Source organism: Prionailurus bengalensis, chromosome A2 (assembly GCF_016509475.1).
Source record: "Prionailurus bengalensis isolate Pbe53 chromosome A2, Fcat_Pben_1.1_paternal_pri, whole genome shotgun sequence".
NCBI lineage: Eukaryota > Metazoa > Chordata > Mammalia > Carnivora > Felidae > Prionailurus > Prionailurus bengalensis.
Genome location: NC_057348.1, coordinates 142,785,522 through 142,812,733, shown reverse-complemented (window position 1 = coordinate 142,812,733; position 27,212 = coordinate 142,785,522). Strand labels below are relative to the sequence as shown.

Here is a 27,212-nt window from a genome sequence, read left to right as displayed (position 1 = left end):
ATGTGAATCATGATTCACAAAACACACGAAAGTTTGACATTTTAAATACTTAGGCTATTTAGTGCACTTGTTAAAGCTACAGATTATGTGGAAATTAGTAATTAAAGCTTTTTTAAAATGCCCAGTTTCACTGGAAATATTTGCAGATATGACATAAAGTCATATGAAGAGTTGGGTGTTTGAATACTGGGGTGGCAAACTAGTCACCAAAATGATTATCGATAATGTGCTTATGTATAGAGCAAAAGGAAAAGAGGTAATTCAGAATGGTATGACTGGTTATATCAGTTATCTGTTAGTATTTAAAATGTTCCCACATGTATAGTAATCACATCAGTGAAGATACCACTTAAAATATGGGGAAAATACTATAATAGAGGTATATTGAGTAAGGATTTTATAATGAATACTGGAAATTATTAATTATAATGGAGCCTTTAATTTGGAAACATAGTCTTTTTGTTTTTCGAGAGATACTAAAACTACACAGAAGAAAATTGTTCTGAAAAAATAATGTCTATTTAAAGAATTTATGAATAATTACTCTAGGTTGATTGGTCTGAAAAGATTAAAGGTTAAAAAATAGAAGCACAAGGGGTGCCTGGGTAGCTCAGTCAGTTGAGCATCTGACTCTTGATTTCAGCTCAGGTCATGATCTCACAGTCGTGAGATAGAGCCCCGTGGCGGGCTCTGTGCTGAGCATGGAGCCTGCTTGAGATTATTCTCTCTCTCCCTCTTCCTCTTCCTCTGCCCCTACCCTACCTGCACTCTTTATCTCTCTCTAAAAAAAGAAGAAGAAACACACTCAGAAAGTTTTGGGTTTTTGGCTGTTGGTGTATTTGTCTGCAGTAATAATTGGATTTGACAGCAGAAACCAGTTGATGGCTCATATTCTATGAGATGTACTGGCTTGGAACGTACAGAATGAATCACTGTTGGTAAACATTGTCAAGACAGGAATGGGTTATGGTTTTGTCCCCAGAGGTCTGTCTATATAACTATCATCCATTTGTTAGACTATATATTTTAGAAAGAAACCCTAATCTAATATCAGAATAATGTCAAAGAGAAGGAAGACAAATTTTAAAAATGCATGGACACTCATAAGAAAGATGGTATAATCTGTTAATAAAGTTGCGCAAAAGGGCTGAATGATCTTTATTTATGCTTTATAGTACAGCTGTGAAAATTAGAGGTTGTTTAATTTACTCTCAGTAAATTAGTAGTATTGTTTTTAATCACTGTTTAACATATGCAAAATAAATTATTTATCTCAAATATTAAAGTATTTATAAGATCATGATTCAACTATTTGCTATTTATCCTTCCCTGAGGTATTGGTTGGTTCCCAGACTTCAACTATGGCATCAAAACACAGTGCAGTTATATATAAATAGATTACTTGATGAAAATGGAGTCATGTGTATGTATCACGTTTACAAAAATATAATTAATATATAATTGTATTATATATTAATTATATTATAATTATGATATATAATATAATTAATATATAATTATATAAAATAAATATAATATATAATTACAAAAATATAATTACTATATTAAGAAAAGTCATATGTAGTGTTTGACTGTGGGTGTTTTTCTTAAAATTCTTAACTATTTAAAGTATTGCAGTATTTCCCATTATCTTATAACTTTATTTTTTATTTATGAAAAATAATTTTCTATTCGTTCAGTACACAGAAATTGATCATGGAAAATTTAATATTTGGCTCATAATGATAAATATTTATCCTATGTATTGAGGCTTATCTTATATAAGTGTATCTCTTTGTTAACAAATCTTATTTCCTTGTGGAAAATGAAATGTATTAAGAATTAAAGAATTATACATGTGGTTAGAAAGCTGACCTTTAAAGTCTCTACCAGTCTTGAAGTTTAATGTTTTTGAGATATTTGGCTTCCTTTTTTTCTTCAATAACCTCATATGTCTATAGAAACCCCAAACAAAATGCAATTTGGGTTTTACAATAATTAGCTTTGAAATATAACCTTCACAAAAGTATTTTATTATCTTTTAGGAGTCCATTAGGGTATAAAATCAATACTTTTGCCATTCTGTGGAGCATTTCATTTTTCTCAATATTTTCAAGAGAAACCACTGTATGTTTCCAATTTAACTTTTTTTCCTTCCCTAATGGAATTCTATACATAAATAAAATAGCTTTTCTAAATCTTTAAAACCTAATAGAAAATTAGCTGGGTTGTGATAGATTGCTTTACCTTTGTGGTGAAAAGACAGGGTAAGAGCTAATGGTTTTGAGTGCCCTTATGACACATCAAGTACCACTATTTTCTCAAAGGAGAACATTTGAAATTAAACAGGCATGAATTTTCTATTCCACCTCGAGTAAGGCAGAAGCCAAGATACTGTTTATGGCCTCATCTCAGAAATTACATGTAATCGTTTCTGGTATGTACTATTGTTTACATAAATCAACCTCTGCAAGTATTGAGCTTGGAGATTATAGCTCTCTATCCTCAATCACTCACCCCACATTCAAGAAAAGAAAACATCCTTAAGTGATAGATCTATTCATGAGAATAGTCTCAGTTGCATGTTCCCAAAGAGAGGGAACCATAAGGTGATGAAATTATATTGCCAAAATGAGCCAGTTTGGGGCATATTTTTGGTAAATGACAGGCGTCACTGCCTTCTGAGTAGAATTTCAATAGAACGTTACACTGGTGGTGGTCACAGAATGGGGGGGTAAGCTTATTTTGAGTAGTATTAGTTTTCTATTGCTGTGTAACAAATAACTATAAAATTTAACACCCTAAGGCAGTAAAACATTTGTTATCTTACACAGTATCTATTCAGAAGCAGCTTATTAGCTGAGTGTTTCTGGCTCAGTATTTCTCATGAGGTTGCAGTCAAGGTATCATCTGGGGCTGCAGTCATCTGAAGGCTTGAGTGCAGCCGGACAGGTTGTTTTGTAGGTGGTTCCCTCACATGCATGACAGGTTGGTGCCGGTTGTCGGCAGGTGGCCTGAGTTCTTTACATTGGGCTTCTTGAGAAGTTCTCATGACACTGTGGTTCTTCCCTTGGGGTGAGTGATCCAAGAGACAGCAGGGCAGAAACCAGAATATTTTTTCAGAAATATTATCAGAAATCTCAGAATAGTCTCAGAAATCACATGTAATAATTTCTGGTATGTACTTTTGTTTACATAAATCAACCCTATTCACAGTTGGAGGGGAAATACATGAGTTCACGAATTCTAGGAGGTGAGATTATTGGGAGCCATTTTGGAGCCAGACCACCATAGGATATGGTAATTCTTCTTTTGGGTTGTTAATAGAGCTGGTCTTGGGGAAAATAAGTTGTGTATTGTTTTGTTTTGTTTTTTAAATGTTCTTTGGGCTCCCATTTCTGTGCTTCTTTGAGCAACCTTCTGTTACTGGGTCCCAGTACTATCAAGTTGACCCCTTCTTCCTCCGGGGTCTGCTGTGGTGTGCTTTCTATTGTTAACAAACAAAATTCAGATGAGTAAATTAGAAGATTTCATTGGCTTTATTCAATGATTCATGAATCAGGCAGCATCTCATCTAGCAAGTAGAGGTGTGTTCCAAGGAGTTGTGCAAAATGGAAGATTTATATCAGAAGGAGGGTCAGGCAAAAAATTGTAAGCAAAAGAAAAGAAAGGATTGTTCCAGGCAAAGTCACCTTCCCTTAGGGGGAAGAGAAGGTCTTATCTTTCAGATTACCTCATCTTCCTTTGGGGAATGGAGAAGGCCCATTGGCAGACTCCTTTCATCCATCAGAAAATTCCTGACTGACCTGGTTAAGACTACATTACTGGGGAAGGTTGAAACTGCAGTTAGATCTAGGTAGTAAACGCCAGTTGAAGACTTGGGGCTTTAACCTACACGATGCCATTTGGGACCTTTGGTTTTCTTTTGTACACTGACCTTCTTTATCACAAATTCAGCAAATATTTGAGGGCAAATTGTGTGTCAATCACTGTTCATAGAACTTACCATTTATAGTAGCTACTTTTCGTAAGAAGTCCTCTCTTATGATCTATAATTCCAGTGTGTACTATTAGTGTCCTGCTAAAATGATTGTGTTTCTAATAAAGTAAATGTGGTATTATGATTTATAATAAGAAACATATGGTCTTTGACCTTATTCCTGACACAAACTCCTAAAACCTTTGGAATTTTCTGTGATAAGAGCAATAAAGGTGTCTTAATTATGTTGATGAGGTGACTTTTGGAAACCCTCTAGATAACCTACCGTTGGGGGCTGGTTGTCAGAGGAATCAACCATGTGAGTAGGAGATTAGAAATTTCAGTCCCACGCCAGACTTTTGGGAAGGGAGAGGGGCTAAAGGTTGAATCGATGCCAATGGCCACTAATTCAATTAATCATGCTTATGTGATAAAGTCTCCATCAAGTCGCAAAAGGTGGGAGTTCAGAGAGTTTAAAAGTTGGTGAACAGGTGGAGATTTGAGGGGAGTGGCATAATCAGAAAGCATTGGAGTTCTGTGCCCTTTTCACACCTTCCGCTATGCATCTCTTCCATGTGGCTGTTCCTGAGGTATATCCTTTTTATAATAAACTGGTAATCTAGTAAGTAACGTGTGTCCTAGTTCTGTGAGCTGCTCTGGAACACTAATTGAACCCAAGGCCGGTGTTGTTGGAACCTTCAATCTATAGGTCTTTCAGAATCTGCACATGTAACAACCTGGACTTATAGCTGATATCTGAAGTGGAGGGGGCAGTCCTGCAGCCCGAGCCCTTAACCTGTGGGATCTGATGCTATTGCCCGATAGCTAGTGTCAGAATTGAGTTAACTTATAGGATGCCCGGCAGGGGTCTAAGATTGCTTGGTGGTATGGGAAACCTCCTCTTCCCTACCCCATACATGTTGAAACTGGGTCCAGAGCCTTTAGTAAACAATCAAAGAAGAGGTCAATGATTGGCAGAATACCCTTAAAATAATATTTTATTTTAGTAGAGGTATTCTGTGATTTAATCCAAAAGAGGAAGGTGGAACCTGAAGACTGAGTAGATACTAAGCACCTTAGGGTGACTTTCTCATTTATACCAGTTTCACTGCTTTAAGCCACTTATAAGACTACTTTTGTTCGATTAGAAACATTGCCATCAAGCTATCTCATTCAGCGTGGTCTTTTTCACAGCGTGGAAGTGCAAAACTGGGGGAAATAAAAGTCTATTTCATGCTTAAATGGAGGCAAAAACATTAATATAGTTATCACCACGAGAACATGAGGATTATCAGAGATTAAAGTAGTGAATTTTCCCATTTCCTTTCAAAACTGACACAATGTGATTTGAATTTCCCTAAATATGGTGAAGAGCCTTGGATCACTCTTTTATATGTATGTTTATATCCTAAGCCAGTGTTTCAGGGACTCTGGCATTTATATTTGTGATTAACTCTAAAACCTATTTCCATTGGGGCTTTTTTATTCCTTTCCCTTTCTCTCTCTCTCTCTCTTTCTTTCTTTCTTTCTTTCTTTCTTGAGTTTCAAAACTGTTTGGGCCAATAAATCTTTCTACGAATGTCAGATTGGTCAACATTGAGGAGGTAAATGGAAACTAATGACACTCATCAAGTTGATGATATGAATGATTTATTGGACCCAATCATTTAACACTTTCAAAAAGTCAATATTGGGGAAAGAAATGGGGCTCTTATTATGGTAAACTGTATTTGCGCTGCCAGCACTCAATGATTTATTACAAACCTGTGGCTAGGATTAGGATATTATAAATGGGGGGGGAAATGGAAAGCTCATTAATTTTTTATCCCCACAGGTGGAAACCATGCAGTGGGCTAATAGAGAACACACTCACCCGGCGTCTGTCTGCAGTCTGCCCTGTAAGCCTGGGGAGAGGAAGAAAACAGTGAAAGGAGTCCCTTGCTGTTGGCACTGTGAGCGCTGTGAAGGTTACAACTACCAGGTGGATGAGCTCTCCTGTGAACTTTGCCCTTTGGATCAGAGACCAAACATCAACCGCACAGGCTGCCAGCTTATTCCCATCATCAAACTAGAATGGCATTCTCCCTGGGCTGTGGTGCCTGTGTTCGTTGCAATACTGGGAATCATCGCCACCACCTTTGTGATCGTGACCTTTGTCCGCTATAATGACACACCTATTGTAAGGGCTTCGGGACGAGAACTTAGCTATGTGCTCCTGACAGGGATTTTTCTCTGTTATTCAATCACCTTTTTAATGATTGCAGCACCAGATACAATCATATGTTCCTTCCGCCGGATCTTTCTAGGACTTGGCATGTGTTTCAGCTATGCAGCCCTTCTTACCAAAACCAACAGAATCCACCGAATATTTGAGCAGGGCAAGAAATCGGTCACAGCGCCCAAGTTTATTAGTCCAGCATCCCAGCTGGTGATCACTTTCAGCCTCATCTCCGTCCAGCTCCTGGGAGTGTGTGTCTGGTTTGTTGTGGACCCCCCCCACATCATCATTGACTATGGAGAACAGCGGACTCTAGACCCAGAGAATGCCAGGGGAGTGCTCAAGTGTGACATTTCTGATCTCTCGCTCATTTGTTCACTGGGGTACAGTATCCTCTTGATGGTCACTTGTACTGTGTATGCCATTAAAACGAGAGGTGTCCCAGAGACTTTCAATGAAGCCAAACCTATTGGATTTACCATGTATACCACCTGCATCATTTGGTTAGCTTTCATTCCCATCTTTTTTGGTACAGCCCAGTCTGCAGAAAAGGTAAGTACAAGAATGCATATGCCAACCCTTCTATGGATTTAACTTCTTTCTTTAGGATGCTTTCCCACTTTTCTTTTGGCTTACTTATATTCTCTCAAGATGATTCAGTCTATTTTATTCTTATTCTTATATTCATATATATATATATATACATATATACATATAATTATGAAATCCCTCAAGGTCACTTAACTTTGAATATGTGTTGACTAAGGTTGATTTTCCATGAAGAATGCTTTCATGTGTCCACCTTGGCAGAACTGAAAACTGAAAGATCTCACATTACTTTCTGGGTTTCTCTTCCCAGGTCTGTTATCTACTAAGATGACTGGTTTTTTTTTTTCCTAAAGTTAATTAAAAATGAATGGGAGAAAAGAAAGTCAGACATAATTCATAGGGATGAGCTATCCCAGAGATATCCCATTGCATGACAAATGCCTCCTTTTCTGGTTGTACTGTGATTCTGGGAATCAGCTATTCCTTAATAATTATGATGGTTTTAGCTATGGAGGCAGAGCTTATAGTAGAGCAACAACCACTACAAAAAAAAGCTGAAATGGCTTAGTTCGATCTGTGCCATCTTGCTACTTCCCTTCAGCCTCCATTCTTATCACTTTTCCATATGTGAAAGGTGATGTTGAAGGATTTTAAAAAAGATAGCAATGGGCAGTTTTACAAAAAGCAGTTTCTAATTTTTCAGAAGGTGAAGATCAATTAAATCTCTTAAAATAATTTTCTTTTGCCACGAATCTCCAATTAACCTTTCTCACATAAGTCACTGCAAGTAAAGAACATCTATATGAAAGGGAATACGTGCTGAACTGGATACATGTAGTTTATGTCCAGAAAAGCAGAGAACTAAAGTTAAACATGAATTCCAAGCTTTGGGTAGTTTAACGGAGACAAGCTGTTTTATAAAACAAAGGCAAATGCTATCTTTCTGAATGAATAGTCCTTCAGCCCTAATGTGCATATGAAAAAGGTATTCTCTCAGAATGAGGGTTTAAAGATTCTTCCACTCTCTGTCATCAGAAGTTAGGAGGAAATCAAGCATCCTGGGGGCAATTACATTCCCTGGTCTCTAACATTCCAAGTGAGGTCATGCATGACTCTTAAAATCCCAACTAATTCAGAGGAAAAAGTACTCAACAAGGGCACAGAGAGCTCATTAGTATGAGCATTCATCCCTTACTAGATCAATGTGGCTTTCAACCATGTTTGGACAAAAAAAAAAATGTACTTCAGCAAACTTGCTGCTGAATAGAAAAAACTTACCATGGGTTCCAGACCTGTGACCTTTCATGAGTGAGATGGTCTGATAGAAGTCCATGAATATTTTATGTAGGACCAAGCACATGGCAGGAAAATAAAGTAAGGCAGTTTGACGCTCTAAACCCAATAAACATTATATTTTGACATATGTAGATAGGAATTTATTAGGATCAAACTTGTAAATTTGACTTAGGAGAGAATTCATGAGCTGGAAAATAAATCTCTCAATGTCTGTTGGGTCTGTTTTGATATAGTTAGTTGAACTAGTCAGGGCAAAACAATATTCTTCAGAGTCTGGAAATGTCTGCATTAGGTGAATTATTAATAACATTAAGTGGTACTTGTATTTGTATTTGAACCTAGGACTGCCTTTTTAAATATACTGTTTTATCTGAAAAGGGGCCATAAGTAGTTTATTTTGCTTTCTGGGTAATGAATACTTACCCAGACAAAATCTCCTGAGTTCTGACATCTAACTTCCTTTTCTTTTTCTCTCTCTTGCTTTACATTTTATAAATGATCCTCTACTCTTACTTTTCACATTGTGACTTTCAAGGGCAGTGGGGGTAGAACAAATACAAATAAGATGATACGTCTATTTGCATAAGTCTTTCAGTGCCTCAACTTTTAGAATAAACAAAATCATGGTATGACATTAAGCAATTAGATAGTATCATCACAGCAGTGCAAGCATGCATTATACGAATAAGCATTCTTAAGGTAGTCGAAAAAAGGTGACCATTGTCTCTCCGAACTAGAATCCTGCTAAACTGGGGCTGTCCCTCAGCAGCAGTGCCGGAGGAAGGAAGAGTTTCAGGGTAAAATGGGCAGGAGAATACGCCGAGGGCGGGGAGAGACGGCTGGTGCCACCGCGCCCTAATTGCCGCTGAACACGTGTCTGAGACCTGGAGTTTGTGTGTATGTTTTCAGGGACAGACATTCCCATGCCTACAGAGGTCTGACTGAATGCTAGACACAGTTCATTTTTTTCTTTCTTAGCTTTGTGGAATCAAAGGAAGTCAGAGAAGCACATTGTGAGACAAATTAGAAAATGTGTTAAGTGGATTTATTTTGTTTTCGTGATATAATGGAATGTGGAAAAGACTGAAGAACTCAGTAAGAAACACAAATTGTGGGAATCTTCAGAGCATTGTAATGTCCTTAGATTATTTAGTCAGTCTTAGGAGCTACTGAATTTAGACCGGCTCTGCATCAAGAGCTGTAAGAAGCTAAGATTTGGCTACTGAGGTATTTTATAGAATACAATTATGTGTCGTCCTAAGCCTTCACATAAAATTTGCTACCTGCTTGCTATTCTCTGTCAAAATATCTTTACTATTCAAAACAGTACACAAAATGCACGAGAAGATTTCTTTTTCACGTTGCTAAAATAGTTGACACTGATATTAAAAGTGAATAAAATTCTCTATCTCTAAAAAAAAAAAGGCTTTATATAAGTGTTATTGAGTTGGAGGATCAAAGAGCTGGTCAGTCCTCCATTCTCATTTCTAATGCTCAGCCAATTAGCCCACGTTATCAGCTTGAAGTGTTTGTAGCAGGCAGTACACACATCCATTAATTCAGTAGATCCTTATTGAGCATTGTGTCCAGTATTGTGCTAATTATTGAGCCCGTGTCAGTCCGCTTCCCCGAGCCTTCCTTGTAAGGCTCAGTCTGGCTCCCGGCCGATGCCTGCCTGATGCCTGCCAGCACGAGCAAGGTGCCAGGCTCAAAGGCAGGAGAAGATGAGGCTCAAGGGCAGGGGAAGATGGTGAGGAGTCAGATCCGAGATGAGAAAGCAAACAAGAGAGCTATGCATCCTGTAACTGTATGTCAGTGACACAGAATTCATAACACAGGAGACAGCAGAAGAGCAGAATTTCTTTCGGTATGCATTTAATTATGCTTCTTAGAGTAATCTACAAAAGAAAACTCATCTAACCATACAGGTCTCTCTGAAATTATAACAGAAGTAGGAATAAAAGCTAAAATTAGTTGAATAATTTAGACAGATGTTTTGGAAAACCCCTGGGTAAAATCAAATTATAAAGGTACATTTTAGCATTCATAAAGACAGACAGCTCTGTGAAGTAAGTCTTTATTCAATGATAAAACACCATTTAATTTCCCCACCTTTTTTTTTCAGATTTTGAAATCAAGTTGAATCATGTTTTTCCAATAGAAATTAATGACATCATTTATTAGATTTGTACCTATGGCTGCATTCCACTAATTCCTAGTGGAATTTTCTTTTCCTATAGAAAAGTGGTGTGAAGGAAGGGTTGACACACTGAGGCATGGTCATGGACTCGTGCAAACTCTCATAATTGTACTGAAAAGACAAAAATAATGAAATAGAATTAGTGAAATAGACAGGAAAAGAATCCTCAGGGATGGTGAGGGGCTGTTAGGATGGCAGAAATCTCTTGAATACGTATTTTACCACCTCTAATTGCACTCACAAAGCCAAGGTAATCAGACAAGGGTTATGACATTGCCAAGCTCCAAAGAGCACAGTGCTTCAACCAGATCATTGGGTGGAAAACAAACAAAACACCCTCAAAGCAGAAAAGAAAGCAAAACTCAAAAATTTCAACAACCCCTATATGCTAAAGCAACTTTTCTTCCCTTGGTGCATCATGGTCCAGTAGCTCAAGTCAGAAACCTGGGAATTGTCTTAGACTCCTCCCTCAGCACTCTCCCACTCTTTTATTTCTTCCTCTCACCTGCAGGTGTCATTCTTGAAAAATTCCTGAGGGGAAAGAGTATCCATTTAATGTATATCTGAGTGAATATGTCTCTTAACATAGAGGCTTTCATGTAGTACCTCCTCAGTGAATGCCTACTCAATGTGTCCACAGAGTGCCTTGCACAATAGCTATCTAATATAATACTGTAATGCTTATTTATGATTTCAATTAGACTGTGATACAATGGGAATCTTATATCTTCATCTTATTGTGATCCCCATTACAACAACTTTTTTTTTTCTGGAAAACAAGTTTTCTCATTCTAATGATGGGCCATATGCATTTCTTTTAAAAAATGTTGTCATCACTTATTCTGAAATAGGGCTGCTAAATACATAGGGAGAAAGGCAAAAAGGAATTATTATAGTTGTCTTAGTTCTGTCTAGAATACAGAGAACAAATGGGATTTGGTGCAATTAATCAAATACTTTTGTCTTATCATCCTTCCCTCGTTCTTTTACTGCATCTGTCTGTTGAAGGGCAGAAGAGTGGGGGGGTACAGAGATGGATAATGGGAGTAAGGGAGAGCTTAAGCTCTGGAGAAGGTGGATTTGGGTTCAAATCCTGACTCTGCTAAATTGGCTGGGAAAATGTCGGCAAGGGCTATACTTGTGAAGGTTGTAATAAATTCTCCTGGAGAATACAAATTCACATGGAAAGCAATATAAAGCGGTCACTTGCCATCTGTACCCAGCCCTACTCTCGAACTCAAGCAGACTTGAGCTCATATCCTCTAGAAAAGGCAGGAAGATGGGTGACTTCAATAAAAACAAATGCTTCTTTTGTCTCATTATGGTGTGTTTTTTGGTACTAATAGATACCTCAGGGTAGTTTTGCTGAGAATGACATGATATGAGTCATGACAGGTGTTTAGCATGTAATAAGTTCATTCCTTGTTGGCTGTTACTATTATTAGGCTATAATTTATGAGGACAGGGATCTTATTTGGTTTTGCTCACCATTATATCCTCATCACCTAGTTGAGGACTGGGCCAGCATAGAGTCTCAAAAAAAATGTGTTTAACGACTGAATACATTCATATTTATCCAGATAGTTGTCTCAATTTCTCCAGCCTTTTAGACCATGTCTGTGCAGCACCCCCACTCCATGTGTTTTCTAAAATATTAGAGGGGCGCCTGGGTGGCTCAGTCGGTTAAGCGTCCGACTTCAGCCAGGTCACGATCTCGCGGTCTGTGAGTTCGAGCCCCGCGTCAGGCTCTGGGCTGATGGCTCAGAGCCTGGAGCCTGTTTCTGATTCTGTGTCTCCCTCTCTCTCTGCCCCTCCCCCGTTCATGCTCTGTCTCTCTCTGTCTCAAAAATAAATAAACGTTAAAAAATTTATAAAATATTAGAGATTTACACCAGGGTGTATATCATCCATATTAAGTAAATTAAAGAAGGCAACAAGATCTGTAGGACCCAGCGAATGGGAAGAGAGGATTGTTCCTGCGGCAATGCGTAACTGACTTCCTATATTTAGCCAGAAATACTGGAAAGTGTCATCAGAAATCAATTGCTGAAATATGTTAAATTTGAAAAGTGAGTAACTCTAACAAGAGTTGTGAAAGGTAGTTCTGAAAAGAATGATAAAATTACTGCTGTAGGGAAAAGTTGAGATGAGAAAAGAAGAGCCTGAGAACACTGTCAATATCACCTAAACGACGATGGAAGTGATTTTTGGAATAGATCAGACCAGAGTAGTTCTCCAGCCACACCTGTCTCTCAGCATTGCTTCATTTCCTTCGACAGGAAGGAAGTGGAAACAGGATAGATTTTTTCTTTCCTAGTCAATGTACTGTCATTTGAAGCAGATGCCTTTGAAGGCTTCAAATAGATGCTGCGGTTTCATGGCATCTATTATCGTGATACCTATTTCAGGTATGGTGGAAGATTGTGTCCAGACGAGATGAGTCATACCACACTAGCATACCAAACCAGAGTTGCAGTCAACTCCAGAAGGGGAAAACTGAATAGAAAAGGGAAAAGGAAAAGCAACCAGAAAAGAAAACATTTATGTAATCTCATTTACGCACTCAGTTAAAATGATATGCTTGTGAAGACACAGAAGGAAAATATGAAATAAGAAGATTCTAGGGCACAGCGTAGGCAAGCCTGTTAAGTGGCTCTCCTAGAGAAGGCTGCCTTAGCCAGGCTTATTACTTTTTTTCCGGTTGTGCTCCATATTACCACTGCAGAAAATTGCCAACTTACACATTTAGGGCAATTCTTTTGGGGATGCCTATCTTATCTGACAGCATAAAGAAATATTTGCTCAATGAACCTTGCTTAGATTCCATGATCCTACTGAGGATGCTGTGAGGCCTCGGGCTACTTAATTTAAACATTTGGCTGTTAGTGAGACTGTGGTATTTACACATTCATCTTTTTTTTTTTAATTGAAATTGAATTTGCAAAGGGTTTGAATTTTCTATGCCCAAATTATAATAATTTAATCAACTATACAATTAGATAGTCAACCTGGGAACTTAGTCCTACAGCTAACTCATCTCATTAAAATGGTTTAGCTTTCTTAATATGTTTAAAAATCTAGACTACTAGATTTGATTAAGACTAAAGTGTGAATTTTTTCAGTCATAGTGACCATGACCTTATTTCAGAAATGTTCTGGGGGAATGCCATACAAATAGACTTAATTTTTCTTCTATATAGACAGAACTTTAATGATACCCCAGACTGTTGATAGTACAGAATGCAGTGACTAATTTACTTGTATAACTTCAGATTGCATTTTCCGTGATTCAGTAGTTGCTTATATCTTATGGAGCACACAGGGTGCCAGGGAGAGCAGATTGCAAGCAAATAGTTCCTTTTGGCTGTAACCATATCACATTTGTATGTTATGAAATTATTTTTTAAATCTCTAAATACAGCATCATATGGGTTAGTACCACCCACCCCAAAAGTGTAGAAAATATTTAACCAAATATTAGTATAAATTCCAGGTTATCAAAAATAAATGCAAAGCAGAGTTATTGGCATCATTAAAAGAAATATGAAAGAAGAAATTTAGTCTGGCTTCTGGTTCACAATATGGGCTGGCATGAACATATATATCCCTTCCCTCTAAGGCAACAGTGAAATTTAAAAAATAAGAAAGAAAAAAAGAATGAAAGAAAAGAAAAAAGAAAAAAAGGAAGAAAAAGAGGACAGGAAAGAGAGAGAAAATGGGAAGAAGCCATTATATTTTTAGAGCCAAGATAAGGTAGAACAATTTGGGAAAAGTCTGAAAAACAAAAGTCAAATGGGTATGATTTATAGAGAAATTAAAAGAAGGAAAGCACAACCCAAGAGACACAAATGGTTTTTACCATGACAGTTCTAAATAATTTCTAACCCTGGAGTCAGCATAAAGACCTGACATGGGCATGGGAGTGACCATCAGCAAAATTATTTAAAAAGCTACATTTCAAAATAGCTAGTCCAAGTGAGCTTCTCACTTTCCCTTTCTGTTCCAACTTTTAAAAAATGTTTATTTATTGGGGTGCCTGGGTGGCTCAGTTGGTTGGGCGACCGACTTCAGTCAGGTCATGATCTCACGGCTTGTGAGTTCGAGCTCCGTGTCGGGCTCTGTGCGGACAGCTCAGAGCCTGGAGCCTGCTTAGGATTCTGTGTCTCCTTCTCTCTCTGCCCTCCCCCACTCATGCTCTGTCTCTCTCTGTCTCAGAAATAAACATTTAAAAAGGTTTTTTTTTGTAAACCAACATTTTAAATAAGCATTTAAAAAGTTTTTTTAATGTTTATTTTGTTTATTTTAATGTTTATTTATTTTTTTTATGTTTATGTATTTATTTATTTTATTGATTTTGGAAAGTGAGCAAGGGAGGGGCAGAGAGAGAGGGAGACAGAGAATCCTAATGAGGACTCAAATTCATGAACCCTGAGCTGAAACCGAGGGTCAGATGCTTAACTGACTGAGCCACCCAGGAGTCCCCTCCTTTTTGCTCCAATTTAACAAGGAGAAAGATTACAGGTATTAGAGAATTCTACTCTCAAGAATGGGAATTATCTGACGGTAGGATTATGTTAGTCTACTTGTGTGGGTATAAGGTACTGAGAAAGAAACTACGCAGAATTTGAAGTAACTTTATTTCAGACAGACATGAACAGGTGGGCAATAAGAAATACATCTTCTATACAAGATAGAGATATGATAAAGGTCTCAGCTCTTAGATAAAGTTCCTCCTGTGGTAGGTCCTTTTGTGTGCCTTTATCCATGCATCTTCAAGAGAAGCCAGCTGGGTACAACTGTCACCAACGTACACAGGTGTGTGGTCAGCCCTCCCATCCAAGGAAAATGGACCCCACCAATAATCCTTACCAACCAACCTGGCCCTACATCATAATCATACAACAGCCAAGGTGTCATGGTAACTGAAGACCCAATGTCGTTGTTTAAAAAGACACATACACACATACAAACACACACATACACACAACAAAACCAGAGGTAATTCAGAAAACGCAAGAGAATTTTTAACAACAGAATTTTAATGAGTGTTCCAGAGAGAATCCAGAGAATATTGAACATACACACATGCATAGGTTGCTGTGGAAAAGATCAATCAGAAAATAAGAACATGATCCTAGAAATTAAAATATGAATGTGAAAATAAAAAGCTGAACTGTTGAATGTAAATACGCGATAGCTGGGGTTAAGAGTGGAGATCTGAAGGGTGAAATCAGAGGAAGAACCAAGAAGAAAAGGAGGAAAGTGAAAAAAGGAAATCTGAGCAAAAGTTAGCACACCGTGGGGTGCCTTGGCGGCTCAGTCGTTGAGCAGCCGACTTCGGCTCAGGTCATGATCTCATAGTTCATGAGTTCAAGCCCCGCGTGGGGCTCCATGCTGACAGCTCGGAGCCTGGAGCCTGCTTCTGATTCTGTGTCTCCCTCTCTCTCTGCCCCTCCCCCACTCATGCTCTGTCTCTCTCTGTCTCAGAAATAAACATTAAAAAAAATTTTTTTAAAAAGCACACTGTGAGAATGGATGCAGGATTCTAAAATATATCTAATAAGCATTGAGAAGAAGAAACAGACAAAGAAAGGAAAGAAATGGCCAGATAAAATAAAATAAAATAAAAAACTAGAAGTTTCACAAATTGAAGAAAGACAATTTTTAAAATTGAAAGGCCCACACATCTCAGTAAAATTGCATTAATTGAGGGAAAATTCTAAGAACTTTTTGAAGGGAGAAAAGATACATACAAGATATGAAAACCAGGCCTCATATGCCTCCCTGGATTCTAGAAGGCAATGAGCAAAGACTTTCTAAGGGAAAGTATTTTAAACTTACAATTGTATAGCCAGCCAAACTATCAATCAATGTGAAGCTAAAAATGTATGTGGCTCAGAAAATCTGATGCCTACATATCTCATATATGAATTATTCTAGATGTTATCCAACAAAATAAGAAAAGCATATCTGATATGAGATGAGTAACAGTGGCATTTCATATAACCTCGAAGAAACGAAGGTATTTAAAAAGGGATTATAAAAGGATCTATTGGACCCTAGTGTCTAATTACCCTTTAAAAGGAAGAGTTTTAGTAATTATGGTTATTCCTTCTCTGCAAGCCCGGTCTTGCTACCTGGATGAATCTGAAGGGAATAACATTCAGTAGCCATATACAAAAATCACTTACTTTGTTAGAAGAAATCTGGAAACGAAATACAGAAATATGGAAGTGAATATTAACAGTGTAAGCCCTGTTAAGTTAAAAATATTAACACAACTTTAAAAACTTGGGTGATGACTAAAGAGGGGCAATAGAGAAGTTGTGTAGGCATATTAAGTCACTCACCTTTACTGAGAGCAGTCAACAGATACAATCCAAATTGATAACCCAAGAGATAAGTGCATGATTTAAACCACAAGAAAAAACAAAACAAAACAAAACAAAAAACATCCTAAAATGTGTTAATTCTCTAGAATAGCATCAGGATATGGGAAGTTGGGTGATGGAGGGTTTTTATTTGAGAAATACTTAGATTTTATTTCATTTAATAAATGTACTTGATAAACATAGAATTGACTGCATAGAGAAAGGTTTAAGTGAAAGTCTCAGGAAAAACCTTTCTAAGACAACATGAATGCATATTCTCATATTGGGGCTTTTGGTATGTAATGTGTATTTTGTGAAAAATCTTTCAGATGCAGAAACGAGTGAGGGATTTTGAATTTGTAAAATCACGTGAGATTTTTTTGATCGTCACAGTTTATAAATTCCCTCTTTTTTAGGATTTAGTAATGCCATTACTAAATAAATATTTTTTAAGGGCCACAATTTAAATATTTGTTTACAGTCAGTGATTACATTTGGTTAGAAATATTTGTTAAATGGAGTGCCTGGGTGGCTAAGTCGGCTAAGCATCCGACTTCGGCTCAGATCATGATCTCATGGTTTGTGGGTTTGAGCCCCCGCATCAGGCTCTGTGCTGAGAGCTCAGAGCCTGAATCCTGCTTCAGATTCTGTGTCTCCTTCTTTCTCTGCTACTTTCCCACTTGCTCTGTCTCTCTCTGTCTCTCAAAGGTGAATAAATGTTAAAAAAAATTGACTTACAAATATGTGTTAACTGCTATATGAAGGGACCTTTGCTTTGTGTTTAAGAAAAGTAAAGATGAGTAAGAAGTTTGCTATCAAGTTGTTTAGGGTCAAGAAGGGGGCCAAACCAAGCACATGGATGACCAATACAGGGCAGAATAACATAAATTGAGGCAAAGTGCCTACTCTGAGGTCTTGGGGCCACAGACAGAGAAGGAGGAAGATAGCATATCCTTTTGAGGGATCAAAAAAGTCTGCATGAAGGAGGTGGAAATGAAACAGGTTGTGTGTAAAACCTGTGACTGAAGGGAGTGTTCACCATAGTCACAGGGAGAGGTGGGTGACCTATCCATCCCAACGTGCCCTGTTGTTAATATCACTCCTGTTACTCTGAAAAAGTATTTTGGGCACTAAATTATATTGTTACTCATAAATACGATCAGATAACTGGCAGCCATTTTGTGGTGGGACTTAGGCCAAGTTTGTACTGCATTTGCTAGGAACTGAAGTATATTTGAATGTTTCTGAGCATGGATGTATTCTCAGCACAATTCCATTTTGTGAGATTTGTCTGCCCAGTGGTGAGTCAGATGAACTGTAGTGTGCAAGGATAAGAGAAAAGACAATAGCAAGATTATTGAAGAAATCTAGGCAAGATATATTGGGGGCTTGACATGTGGCAGGGGAAAATAGGAGAGACTCATTTCCAATTGAATTGGGAACGGAGGAAGACAGAGTAGGAGGTGAAGCGTTGGCACTGTTTGGTCTTGTGATTCCTAACATTCTCTGTGGCTGCCAGTAGGACTCTGTCTAAAAAAACTTAAAGCAAGAGTCTGTGGTTTTTCCTCTGGTCTGAGCTAAAGGAGAGAAAGCCATTCTTTTCGATTGCTAATGACTGCATCTAACCAAGTATGGAGAAGGATATTTGGGCCAAAATAGTGAAGTTGGGTAAAAAATCAGTTTGTGGGGACAAAGGCAAAGGTAAGGATACAAGGAAAAAAATCTCTGGTGGACTATGATTTTCAGTAACCAAATCTGCTACAACATTCAAATGAATTTTGATAGTTGAAATGAAAAAGCAAATTTGTTAGAAATAAAAGTTAAATCATTTCTAAATGACTATTAATCAATTTAAATATATCTTCACTTTTGTCATTATGTAAATTTGGGTGCTAAATGGATTTTTATATTCCAGTAATCTTGGGCAAATTTTAGGGTAATTTTGATTTTCTGTTTGTCATGGTTGTGACCAGATTCAGTCAGTAGTTTTTCCTTTACTGTATATCCCCTTTTTGTATAACTTTGGGCACCTTGCATACAAAAATCTGAAGAAGCCAAATTTCAATTATATTTTTTTCTCTCTAACATCATTCTAAAATGTGATGTGGTGAATCCATGTGGCAATCTGCAAGGTTCTACATTGCAGCAGTGTTCTAAATCTTGTTCACAGGGAGTGATTTTGAACCAATCAAAACCTACACCACTAACTGTAAGTTTATTTGTGTGTTTGTTTGTTAAGGATGACTGGAGGTTGTTCTCATTTTGAAAAAAAAAATCTTCTTAGTTCAAAAATTGCAATCAGTTGAATGTTCTCATTGGAATTTTAGACTCACTATTTGCTCAGTCAAGTTATCTCCAGAAAAGTACCAAGGACTGTAATGTTTTCATCTGTCCGTTGGCCCAAATCCTGTAGAATACAGCTCCTAGTATAACCTTTGCGAGTGTATACCAACACACAGATTTCACACACCATATACACACAGCTTTGTAGAAGATTTCATGTTCTCAGGCAAGATTAAATGTCGTATGTTTCTCCTACCAGCTGTTTTTCTCTAAAATTCTCATCCACACAAATTGAATTGAATTGAAAATAGTATTGGTGGATTGTGAGCCTGTCATAAAACCATAAAGTGTTTACATCAGCAGCTTATCACCGTAGCACTGTCCTTTCTTCAACACAACACTTTCCCCGTGTTAAGATGTCCAATCAAACTGCAATGTATTGAACATTTGGTTAGGAACTGAAAGCATGAAATCAAGAATTATATTTGGAATGAAAAAGAAAAATATGTGTAGAAGGTGGCAAGAAAAACAGCAATGACTAGAGACAGTCCATACCATAGCATCATAAAGAATATATCTCCAAAGAAAGCTCTCAAACTACTTCTACCACACTTATTATTTTATAGCGCATTTATAGAGAGAGCACGCAAACATTTGTGATTGCAATGATACCACCATCTGATGTTCTATCCCCTCCCCTGCACTCTGGGAAGCCCTATCGCTTGGAATCTCTTTGTGTTTCTTTGCCTCCTTGATCTCATCTTCCTTCTGCTCAACTTGCCCCTGATTTTGGCCTTTCTCCCAGGCACCATTCCCATGGAGCACTCGTCATTCACATGGCTTCTGCTATAAAAGCTACACTCGTGTTTTTGAACGGCTTTCTTAGTGCCTGCTCTTTTACATGCACGCAAATGTTAAATTAAACAATCCCAAACCAGAATCTGAAAGCAATCCAAAACCCAAATTGTGAAATTAAGATGTCTAAAACCCAAATTTATCATGTTTGAAACAATCGCTATTTGGTGAATGCCTCCTATGTGCCAAAAACCAGGCTAAGCGCTTTATGTATAAATGATCTCCTTTCATCTCTAAGAGAAGCAGAGAAGTTAAGAATTTTTGCAACCATGAGGTGTGCCTGAGGCTGAACCTATTGTGTTTGACTACAAGTCTCATGATTTTAGCTGCTGCTTTATATTCTCCATTATGCGTAATCTTCATGTTTATTCCCCTCTTGTATCAACATTATCTGTTTTTCAGAGCTCCAAACTTGAGAGCTAGCACAAGATTTCCTCTTCCCTTTTCTCATTTATACTCTGTCAACAAATTATATTACTCCTTTGAAACTGCTCCTAGATCCATTCTTTCCTTTCCACTTGTAAGGTCAAATCCTTAGTCTAAAACTTCTTCAGTGACATAAGCTGACCTTCTGGACTTGTACCTTGAGAGTGACTTCTAGATTTCTGCCATCTGATGTTATTCCATATGCTTCTTCTGCTTTGTCACTCTTTAAAAAAATATTTACTCAGTCAGCCAATTTTACTTAACGCCTTTATTCTGCTCAATGCTGAGAACATTGAGGGATGTGGCCTACCTTCATGCATCTAATAGGGGAGACCCCTTTTAAACCGGTAATTATAGAATAGTTACTAAATAAAAATTGTTACAGTTGTTACCAAAGATGCTAGGAAGGGTTCTTTTTTTTTTTTTAAAGTTAACATGTGCATAAAAGGAAACTAAAAAACACAAAAAGCAAAAAGCAAAGTCATCCATAATCACAAGCAGTTTACAGTTTGACTTCTAGGTCCCAGAACTGGGCTATGAAGGGTTCTTAAACTAAAATTATTTCCTATTGACCATTAACTTTTCAAATCTTGTCTTTCTACTACAGCCTTTCATTTCAATGAAACCAGTGTTCTTACCAAATCAACCAATTCATAAAAATCTTCTCTAACTTACAAAACATTACAGATCCTGAGCATATATGGACTCTCTCTGGGTATCCATTATTTTACGTTTCCAAATTTGTGTTCTGTGTTCTTGGAGCATTTATGCATCTATGGTTGTATGTTTGATTGTATTCCACAAACCCTCTGGGCAGAGAGAATAAGCATAATTCTTTTGTGTTCTTCCTGATTCTCACTTCTTGCTAGCCCCACAATGGCTGTCAAAGTAAGTTGCAAATAGTTGTCAGCTAAAAGGTTGTTGTTGAATTAGACGAACAGGAAAATGATACACATTTTCAAGCCAATTCTGAGTCAGTATGTGCCAGAAAGTGAGTTAGACAAAAGTGGGGATATATTTGGGCTGAATGGTTCTTATCTCCTTCACATCTCTGTAGCCTTGATAAAGCAAGTTATCTCCCTGAAACTCAGTCTCCTCATCTATAAAATGAGGGCTTGACTAGGCGACCACTCTTCCAACCTCATTTGGAATGTTAGAGCCTAGGGAATAACTGCCTCCAGGATTTTCTCACATTTCTCTGAGGTCCCTAATTCTAAGATGCTCTCATTATAAAAGGAAATTGCCAGTTACATAAGAAATGGCCAAGCACTTGGAGGAGTGACCTAATTTTTAAGCAAATGCATGTGAAAATTATTATGTATATGTAGTGAAGGATGCAGATTAATGCATGAAGCATTTCAGAAAACAAATGTGCTTGAGGCAGCCATCGGTCTCACAAACCTTAATCAAGTGCATTCACATCAACATAGCACGATACAGAAGTATGATGCAGAATCTGAATTACTTTTCCAAAAAGCCCTATGGGGCATGTACTCACACCATATGTTTCTTTCAGTTTTACTGAGATATCTTAGGCAAGAAAATGAAAAAGGCAACTCAATACTCAATATTCCACATTAATTTATAAATTTCTTTGCTCTCTAGTTGAAAAAACAAACAAGAAGGGAGAGCTATAAGATACAGCCGACAGTAGACATCTTCTAGTTCATCTGATTTTGCTAGTTTAGCTTTTATGTACCTTTTCTTTGGCACATTCTATTCATCATTACTCCTTGTTTATCATTCAAATCATTTCCCCAGCTAGAAATACATGAGCCACTGGCTGGAAGACTTTGATGTGACCCCAGAGAAGTTAATGTGTGAAGTAATCTCTTGTTAGAGATTGATTTTGATTTCACCTCACATTAGTGAGTTCCTTATCCCCTTCTACCACATTTTCTTTGTACTTCTAGTCAATGCAGTATCATAAATCCCTCTGCCACAATGCCTTAGGAAGAGAGAAGGAAATTATGTCTACTAAGCAGCCCTCTTGTGACAAATTATAGCGTTGGTAGCAAGAGTCAGTTAAGTTTCCTTGTATACCTGTGAATTTTTTTCCCCATTTTATTTTTTTCCCCTAATTTCACTCATCCTGTGGACAGTGGAAGAAAGCTGATGCTTTCAAGTTCTTTTGTAACTGAAAAATATAAAAGCTCTTATTCTCTTGAAAAGTAATTTATGATAGTTTAAAGACTTAATTCAAGTATCGAAACCATGTAGGTGACAAGAGTTTTCTTCCTATTGGTGGTGAATCTTATAAGACCAACAGAGAAATATATATATATATTTGTCTTGAAACATAAAGGACATATTTCTAGTGCAGAAAATATTTTAAAGTCAATTCTAACTAACCACAATGTGTAATAGTTAGAAATTGGGCGCTAATTTAAGTAACATCCTGAGAAATTAAATTGCATTCAGTCTAGTTGCATGGGGGCAGCATGGTATGGTGGTTACATACAAGTCTTGCTTTGACATTCTGCATCTTCTTCCTTCTCTACATTTTGTGCTAATGCATTTGGGTGCTTGAGACATTTTAAGTTTATATTCTTATTATGCAAATCTGCCCTAACTATAGCACCCTATCCTTTTAGTGTAGACCTAGTCCAAGCAGATAATAAATGTTTCATATTTTCATCTGGTTTAATAGATTGGGCCTAATTATTCAATACCAATTATTTCATGATTTTGTATTTAAAGTCAAATTATTTTTATGACTGTAATATGACTCTAAATAGTACTAGAGGAGATGTTACAAGTTTGTTTATAAGTTGTTTTTATTTTTGTTTTTGTTTGTTTGTTTTGGTCCTATTCCCCACTCTTTAATAATATATTTTATCAGGAGATACTCATTAACTGTGTGATTTAAAAAGAAAATTGAGGGGTGCCTGGGTGGCTCAGTCAGTTAAGCATCCGACTTTGGCTCAGGTCATGATCTCACTGTCTGTGAGTTCGAGCCCCACATCAGGCTCTGTACTGACAGCTCAGAGCCTGGAGCCTGCTTCAGATTCTGTGTCTCCCTCTCTGCCCCTCCCTTGCTCATGCTCTGCCTCTCTCTGTCTCAAAAATAAATAAAAACATTGAAAAAAAGTTTTTAATAAAAAGAAAATTGCTCTATTTGTAATATATGATTAAAAGCATGAATGATATATTTTATGGAGGAAAACAGCCTCAATTTAATGTCAGTCAATGGAAAATACCTTGATAGTGAAATTCACTTTGATATAATTCCTAGATAAAGTATATAAAGGTCAAACCATTTTTGAATTTACAACCCTCATGTTATAAATTCCTTAAGCATTACTTCTTTTTCAAATTGCTTCACATTCTCTTTTTCAGAATATTACGGTAATTTAAAACCCTTCTGTATGATCTGGTATTATACCAAAGGGTCCTTTTTCTTACCACTTCACTACTGGTTTCCTACTGTGTGTTAGGAAGGCATGGATGCTTGCTTAGGTTAGTCTCGTATGCCAAAGAAGCATGCTTCCTTCTGCTTCCTGTTAACCAAATATTGATTTTCAGTCATTTAAAATCTGAACAAACTCCAGCTTTTATTTGAAACCATCCCAATATCATCAATTGCATTCATATTTGGGTTTTAGTTTCCTGTAAGAGGTCTTACCAGATGATTCCACAAATTCTCTCTCAGTTCTCCAGGGGAACAATGTCCAGAGTTTCTTTTATCAGTGCTTTTTTAGCAAACCGTAGCTTACAAAGGGATTCTATTTCTCTGAAAAGCTTAAATTCCCTTTTTCATATTTTATTCCACAGTTTCAATATTTTACCTTCATTTTGGAATAGTTTGTCCATTTCAACTAATCTCTCCCACTGCTGAAATGAAATCACACATATAATAACAATAAAAGAAGAGCTACATACCTGTATTTTAAAATATAATTTTACCATAACATCCTGAAATCTCAATGCCTTCGAATAGTAAAGCAAATTTGGAAAATTTTATATGTATAGAAGGAAAATTATAAATACTTATCATATTAAAATATCTGTTTCTGTATGGAGTGCTGATAAGCAAAAAATATATCTATTCCATTTTATATCTCAGCTCAGTATATATTAAGTCATTTCCTAAACTTACTTTTTTTAAAAAAAATATAAGATAGGGTTGTCAGATTAATTAAATAAAAATTCAGATAGTCAGTTAAATTTTAATTTCAAATAAACAATGAATAATTATTTTGTATAAATATGTCCTGTGCAATATTTTGACATCCCAAAATATTATTTATTTTTAGCTGAGATTAAAATTCAATTAGGTGTCCTGTATTTTGTCAGGCAACTCTATACTAGGTTGATTAGACTAGATTTATGAAACAAAGATAAATAAACACGAAGTTAAAATCTTCAAATTATTTGCTGTAAGAATTTAGTAAAGCTTTATGTGTATATTTAAGGCACAAGAACATTAATTAACAGTGCAAATATGAGTTTAAGTTACAAGAAAAAGTACATAAAACCAGTGTTCCTTGGATAGGTGACTTTAAAGCTTGATGACTAATAGTTGTGGTGATTGGAACAAAGGCCTCCCACAGACGTGGACATTCTAATCATTGGAACCCATGAGTGTGTTATGTTACATGGCAAAGGGGAATTAAGCTTGCTAATTGACTGACTTTAGAATAGGTAAATTATCCTGGGTTATCTAAGTGGGTCCAATGTAACCAAAAGGGTCCTTAAATACGGAGAGGGAGATGGTGTCAGTAATGCCACCTGACAAAGGTTCCACTGGCCATTGCTGGCTTTCAGGATGGAAGGGGACCCTGAGCCAAAGAATGCAGGCAGCCTCTAGAGGCTGGAGAAGACAGTGAGAGACCTCCAGAAAGAAAGCAACCCTGCTGACATCTTGATTTTAGCCCAGGGAGACCCATTTCTATCTTTTGACTGCCAGAACTGCAGCATCAATTTATGTTATTTTAAATTACTGGGTTTGTGATAATTCGTCACACAGCAATAGGAAACTAATACAGTAGGTAAATATTATGTATAGTCGGTGACTCCTTGGGTGATTTTCTGCTCTTTTCAGACATGGCATACCATTCCTTAAAACCAATTTTCTTATAATGAATATGTAGGTATGTTTAATATTAAAATATTTTTAAAGTATAGGGATGCACACTTTGAAACATAGTATATTAAGCTGATATGCTGTACATTAAACATTTTAATTTACATAAATGCATGTGCATAGTGAGTGAAGCTGCTTTTTCTTTGCATTCTTTTTCATATTTAAATATCTTATTTATTTGGCACATACAAGATTGGCTTATATTCTTTACTGGCACTTTTTCTTGAGTAGTAAAGAAATACTAAATTTAAAAAATGTGTTTATTCCACAAATGTATATAACAATAAAAAGAAAAGGGCAATGAAATATGAATTGCCTTCCATATCTTCTAAGTTCATTTGTGTGATAGTCTCCCTTTTTTAAAACAAAGTATATACTTTATTTTTTTTAATTTTGTTAACGTTTATTCATTTTTGAGAGACAGAGAGAGACAGAGTGTGAGTGGAGGAGGAGCAGAGAGAGAGGGAGACACAGAATCTGAAGCAGGCTCCAGGCTCTGAGCTGTCAGCAGCCCGATGTGGGGCTCGAACTCACTGACCACAAGATGATGACCTGAGCTGAAGTCCAAGGCTTAACTGACTGAGCCACCCATGTGCCCCACAAAGTATATATTTTAGTTATAAATATAAAACACCCACCTTATAGGAAATGGAAAAATGGAAAAAAGAAAAGCAAAGGCGCTTAAATCCTACCATCTAAAGTAATTGCTGTAATCTGAGAGAACGTTTTCTTCCAAAAGTAGGTTTTAAACACTTTTGAAAGAAGATTATGTAATATAGCATCTATGGATCCAGTAATATACCAGGTATATTTAAATTTTTTCCTGATAGTAGACATTACTTCCTTTGAATTTTCACTATTATAAATACATTGGAAACAAATTCCTTATCTAAATATGATTTTCTACAATTTTCATTGTTACTTCAGGATAAGTTCCTTAAATAATTATAGAATAAAACAATAGGGCAATTTTATGGATCATAATGTTCTTTCTCAAGCTAATTCATAAATTAGTGATACTAATTCAAACTGGTATCAACACTAAAGAAAGTTACAGATTTGGTGCATTCTTAAAAGCCTTTGTATATATAGTATTGACTTTGGGTATGCAGATCTGGCTTTGAAGCCTAAAGTTTCCGAAGTCCGAATTGTTTAAACTCTATTGTACACCTTCCTTTTAAGCATCCTCTACACCTTCATTGAAGCGGGCAACTATAAAACCACACAGAAATGGAAATACACCTTACCCCACAGGGGGTGAAGTCCTATGGCTTGTTGGTATTGCAATTCCAAGTCAACCAGAGAAACACAATCAGATGGACCACAAACTCCTCTGCAGCACTGCTGTTTAAATGACTAACTACTGAGCTCCTTGAGGCCTGGCATCCTCTTCTCTTTATCTCTGTGTTCCCTGTACCCAGCACAGTGCTTGACACATAGTAGATAGGCAGGTCATTTTTGTGGAAGTAATGAACCAGTGCATAAGTGCATGAACAAGGCCAACTCTATTCTCCCCATGTTGTTTCTTTTTAGAACCTGATCACGGAAATAGTGTTCTCAACACACCCTGAGAGAATGTTGAAAAACACTGTACATGGGCACTTTTCATTTATGAAGAGAGTTTACATTTCATAATACACACCTCTGACTGTGATGGATTTGGCATGGTATGTAATCTATTTAGGTTGATTGAGAATTCATCGTGGACCTACCGGCCTCTAAACCTCCTTCCTCTCACTACCTGGTTTCTCAGTGTTTTCATTCTTTTTCTTTATTTTATCACCCAGAAAACAGGTTCCACCTGAGTTCAGACCCATTTGTCTAAGGATAAAAGCAGAGAGAAGAGAAGAGAGGTGCTGATCAAGGAAAGCACAGACCGTGACCTGATAGTGCCGGTCAGTTGAGGGACTGGAGGTGAACATTATACTGACAGTGTTAGTGCAGACTGG

At 37.0% G+C, this 27,212-nt stretch overlaps 1 protein-coding gene across 3 annotated transcripts in view; it reads left to right on the top strand.

Annotated features, from left to right (window-relative positions):
* Positions 1-27,212, top strand: part of GRM8 (glutamate metabotropic receptor 8) — a 774,850-nt gene that overhangs the window by 687,225 nt on the left and 60,413 nt on the right. For all 3 annotated transcript variants that reach the window (XM_043589415.1, XM_043589416.1, XM_043589417.1), the window contains exon 9: positions 5,814-6,749. In XM_043589415.1, coding sequence (XP_043445350.1) covers positions 5,814-6,749 — 936 coding nt within the window. The remainder of the gene's footprint in view (positions 1-5,813; positions 6,750-27,212) is intronic.